The sequence below is a fragment of the Monodelphis domestica genome, chromosome 1, assembly GCF_027887165.1.
Source record: "Monodelphis domestica isolate mMonDom1 chromosome 1, mMonDom1.pri, whole genome shotgun sequence".
Classification (NCBI taxonomy): Eukaryota; Metazoa; Chordata; class Mammalia; order Didelphimorphia; family Didelphidae; genus Monodelphis; species Monodelphis domestica.
In genome coordinates this window covers 451362238-451366959 of record NC_077227.1, presented here as the reverse complement: position 1 = coordinate 451366959, position 4722 = coordinate 451362238, and the positions used below count along the sequence as shown (strand labels likewise).

Genomic DNA, 4722 nt, shown 5'->3' with positions numbered 1-4722 from the left:
AAAAGGAGAGCTCATCGAACCCTTATTTTTTAAACTCCCCGGTAAAAGAGTTTTCTCAGTATCGTCCCCTCCCCCTCCCACCGCATCTCCCGGCTCTTTAGAGAAGGGGCGGGAGTAGGATTCTTGCCCCCCGCGGTACATCCGCGCGGGGCAGGGCTCACCCTACTGTAACGCGTACCAGGGATTGGCGATTTCCGAAAGGAGACAGGAGAGAAAGTCGAATAAGCGAGCGCGACGTCAGGCCAGAGATTTGGGGAAGGGAGAGGGAGGGGGAAGAGTGAGGGACACACACACACCACGCATTCACACAACACCCTTAGTGACCACAAACTCCTCGGAGCAGAGGTGGGGAGTATCAGCCAAAGAGCAGGAGCAAGGGGGCAAAGAGGGAGGGGTGAGAGAGAGAGAGAGAGAGGGAGGGAGGGAGAGGGAGAGGGAGACAGAGAGAGAGAGAGAGGAGAAAAGAGGAAGGAAGGAAGAGGAGGGGGAAGAAAAAAGAGAGGGGAGAGAGGAGCCTGAGAAAAGAGAAAACGGAGATATTGAGAGAGGAGAGGAGACGGTAGAGAACTGAGTGGGGAAAGGAGAGCCAGAGAGGAGGGGCTTGCGGCAAAGTAGAAATGTCAATCAGCGCCAGGAGCCCCGGTAATCTCCGCCAATCTGTTAGGACCTGACCTGGCTCTGCGCCGCTGCCGCCGCCGCCGCCGCCGCGGAGCAGATCAATAGGGGAGCGCGGAGCGGAGCGCAGCGCAGGGCAGCGCAGTGCGGAAGTCCCGCGCCCGAAGCCCCGAAGCCCCCGATGCCTGCGGGAGCCCGCGGGCGGCGCTGAGCAGGGCGGCCCCGGGGGCCGGGCCCCTGCTCTGTCCGCCCTCCCCGCCGCCCCCCACCCCACCCCCCGCCGGGCCCCTGCTGCACCATGTCTTTCCCCCAGCTCGGATACCAGTACATCCGCCCGCTTTACCCGCCAGAGCGTCCCGGGGCCGGAGGCGGCGGCGGCAGCGCTGGTGGCGGTGGCGGCACTGGCGGGGCTGGTGGAGGAGCCAGTGGAGGCACCCGGAGCGGCCCGGGCGGCGGGGCCACAGAGCTGGCAGCCTCCGGGACTCTGTCCAATGTGCTCTCCTCAATGTACGGAGTCGGGGCGCCCTACGCAGCCGCCGCTGCAGCGGCAGCTGCAGCCCAAGGCTACGGCGCTTTTCTGCCCTACACAGCTGAACTGCCCATCTTCCCGCAGTTGGTAAGCGCAGCCGGGGGAGCCGAGGGGACCCAGAGTTTGGGGTCGGGGTGCGGGGGACGGGGAAGGGATTTAGCAGATTGCTGGGTGCTATGGATATGGGGCCCGAGGACCAGAAGTGCATGGAAATATCAGGGCACATGGGAATGGGAAAGGTGAACAGATCGGGAGCGCAGAAGGTGCTCTGTCTTACCCGTGCACCCTTCGCGCGTGTCTCTTTCGTATTTGCACAGGGTGCGCAGTATGAGTTAAAGGAGAGTCCAGGAGTGCAGCATCCTGCCGCAGCCGCAGCTTTCCCGCACCCCCACGCAGCCTTTTATCCCTATGGCCAGTACCAATTCGGCGATCCGTCCCGTCCCAAAAACGCGACTCGGGAGAGCACCAGTACGCTGAAGGCCTGGCTCAATGAGCACCGCAAGAACCCGTACCCCACCAAAGGAGAGAAGATTATGTTGGCAATCATTACTAAGATGACTCTTACCCAGGTCTCCACCTGGTTCGCCAATGCTCGAAGGCGCCTCAAGAAAGAGAACAAGATGACCTGGGCACCCCGAAGTCGCACGGATGAAGAGGGCAACGCATACGGCAGTGAAAGAGAGGAGGACGAGGAGGAGGACGAAGAAGACAGCAAACGCGACCTCGAACTGGAAGAAGAAGACTTAGGTGGGGAGGAGGAGGACGCAGGAGGCGAGGGCCTGGGTGAGGAGGAGGACGAAGAGATAGACTTGGAAAATTTAGATGGGGCAGTCTCTGGATCCGAGTTGTCGCTGGTGTCTGCGGCCAGGCGAGATACGGACCTTAGCCTGGGGACCATTTCGGACGCTAAGAATAGCGACTCGGAGGACGGCTCTGAGGGCTTCGAGGAGAGAACGCCTCCGGTCCTACCCTTAGCCCCAGCTCCACCGCCTGCGGGTCCAGTGCCCCCGTCTACTCCCTCTCCTCCAGCTGGCTTGGATCCTTGTGTTCCGGCCCCAACTCCACCTTCCACATTACAGAAACCCAAAATCTGGTCCCTAGCGGAGACTGCCACTAGCCCAGACAACCCGCGCCGCTCTCCGTCTGGCGCCGGGGGCTCTCCCCCGGGAGCAGCAGCAGCAGCACCACCGGCCCTGCAGTTAGCCCCCGCTGCCGCAGCAGCTGCCGCGGCTGCGGCCCACAGACTAGTCACTGGGCCTCTGGGCAAGTTTCCCCCGTGGACCAACAGGCCATTCCCAGGCCCACCTCCAGCTCCCCGCCCGCACCCTCTCTCTTTGCTCGGCTCCGGTCCGCCACATCTGCTGGGACTACCGGGGCCTCCAGGTCCCCCTGCTGCCGCCGCCTTCGCCCGGCCTGCGGAGCCCGAAGGCGGAACAGGTGATTATTGAGCGTTTGAGAAGAGTGGCAGGGGATTGGGTAAGGGAGGAAACTGTGGGTTTCTCAGGGACTATTGCACTGTAATGCGGATCTTAAACCCTTGAGCAGATCCCTGGGTTAAGTGGGGGAGCCAGATCCAGGCCCCGATGCTCATCTTCCTTTAGCTCGGGGTCCTCAGTCCCCAGTACACCGCTCTAAAAGGCCGTTTTTTCCTTCCCTCCTAGATCGCTCTAGTGCCTTGGAAGTAGAGAAAAAGTTACTAAAGACAGCTTTCCAGCCAGTGCCCAGGCGGTAAGAGAACCTGCTGGGAAAAGGGGGAGGGCAGTTAAGAGTGTTGTGATACAGTCACCCGCCCAGGGGAAAGAGAAAAGGGGCCGTTGGAAGCTTTTTTTTTTTTTAGGAGGGGTATGCTGCTTAAAAACATTTCCTTTGGGGAACGCGCATTTGGCTTCCAAAGAACCAGCCCTAACCCTTTTACTTTCCCTGAACCCTGGGTCTCTTATACGCCAGCCTGAAGTTACAAGATTTTTGAGATCTGGTCTAAGGGTCTGGGGAACTAAAACCTCTTCTGGCACCAGACCAGGATTTCTTTCTTGCCCAGTTCGGGAGAGCTGGTGACCGAATTGAGCAACCTCCCTTTCTTTCCAGTTCCTCGACCAGAGGACCACGAGAGAGGGTGGAAGGCCACTGGGCCTAGGACTTGGTCACTGGGTCCCGGATTTTGCCTTGTCTGTGACCTAGGGAACATTTTTTCCCATTGTGGTTCCTGGTCGATGTATATGTGACTTACACATATAAATAAATTGCAACACAGCATTTTAAATTTGAATCCTCTCGAGAGTGGGTCGGAGTTCCCTGTCCTAGGCCCACTTAATCATGCCTCCTTGTGCTGTCTCTCTCTCTCTTCCAGGCCCCAGAACCATCTGGATGCGGCCCTGGTTTTATCAGCGCTCTCATCATCTTAGTTTCCTCTTCCATTTTTAAAATTTTGTTGTAATGATTGTAAAAAAAAATTATCGCTCTGTATAGTTATGACTTGTAAGCATGTCTGTATATGAAAACCTAAACCCAAAACTTAAAAAAAAAAAAAGAGGGAAGAAACCCAACCATCCCACCCCTCTCTTCTTTGCCTCCCCAACCCAGACCGCTTCTGTGCTCAAGATTAGCTAAATTTGTAAAGTTATTGGGGGAGGGGGGTTGGGGAGTCCAGTGAGAATTAAGTGTGTCGAAGTTTTTTGTATATACAGTAAAAAAATGTACATATGTGTGAACCAAATTGTACAACAAAGTTATCTATTTTTGGCTAAATAAATGAGCTGGTGCCACTTTGACTATACCCGTGCCTGGCCCGTCCCGGGATGAATCTGTTTTTCTGGGTGTTTTCGAGTCCTGAAACCGATTGAGAGAGAAGAGATGAGATTTGAGCCTGGAAATTTCAGGAAGTGGAAGAGATGGGACAAGGGATGAGAGAAGAACAACTAAGAAAGAAGGAAGGAGAGACAGAAATAGAAACGCAGGAAAATTATAAATAGAGGCAGGAACCTGGAAGATCTAGCAAACTTGGCTGAGAGGTTAGTTCAGGACGTAGTTGTGCCTCTAGGGCACCTATCTGGGTAGTCCCAAGGTGGGGCTGGAGGGGAGATAAGAGGGAAAAGGGATGTGTGCGAGTGTGCTGTGTCTGTATAAAGGGGAAGGAAAGAGGGAGTGGGGGTATTTCTTTACAATCCATGTCTCTATGTAAGGTGCTAAATCCCAGAAACTACTGAAAGGTGGTGGTGACTTCAAGGAGGCTTGCGGGGTGATTGAACTGGGAAACGGGGTCTGGAGTTGGGATGGGGTGGGGGCCTAGGGGAAGAAGCTAGGGAATTTTGGGGCAGGAGCTCCCCCTACAGGAGAAAAATGCCCTTTAGCCGTGTCTGCTTGTCCTACTCCCGCCGGCCTGAGTGCCTCGCCCCTCTCCTCTGGCTTCCTCCGTACTCTTCTGCCCCTTCTTCTGTCCTGAGAGCGTTAAGGCCGAAGCCCAGAAGGTCCAACCATCCTTGCTTCTCCCGTGGGGACGAGCACGAGGACCGGAGAACCGCGTTCCTTAGCACCTTTATTTTTGGTTCAGAAAACTTTGGGCAGCCAGAAGCTGGGTTTAC

General features: G+C 56.4%; 1 protein-coding gene across 1 annotated transcript; it reads left to right on the top strand.

Annotated features, from left to right (window-relative positions):
- The first annotated feature begins 255 nt into the window (after window positions 1–255).
- IRX3 (iroquois homeobox 3) lies at window positions 256–3917 on the top strand. Its single transcript, XM_001363811.4, has 4 exons — window positions 256–1231; window positions 1462–2581; window positions 2806–2872; window positions 3492–3917. Exons 1-4 carry the CDS (start codon window positions 914–916, stop codon window positions 3544–3546), a joined length of 1560 nt encoding a protein of 519 aa, XP_001363848.1. The 5' UTR covers window positions 256–913; the 3' UTR covers window positions 3547–3917.
- Window positions 3918–4722: the final 805 nt, after the last annotated feature.

Bases quoted from the DNA above. Each gene is read 5' to 3' on its own strand.
- IRX3 (XM_001363811.4), top strand. From the start codon at position 914: ATGTCTTTCCCCCAGCTCGGATACCAGTACATCCGCCCGCTTTACCCG. The intron at 1,232-1,461 runs GTAAGCGCAGCC...GTATTTGCACAG, and splicing joins TGCCCATCTTCCCGCAGTTG to GGTGCGCAGTATGAGTTAAA. The intron at 2,582-2,805 runs GTGATTATTGAG...CTTCCCTCCTAG, and splicing joins GGAGCCCGAAGGCGGAACAG to ATCGCTCTAGTGCCTTGGAA.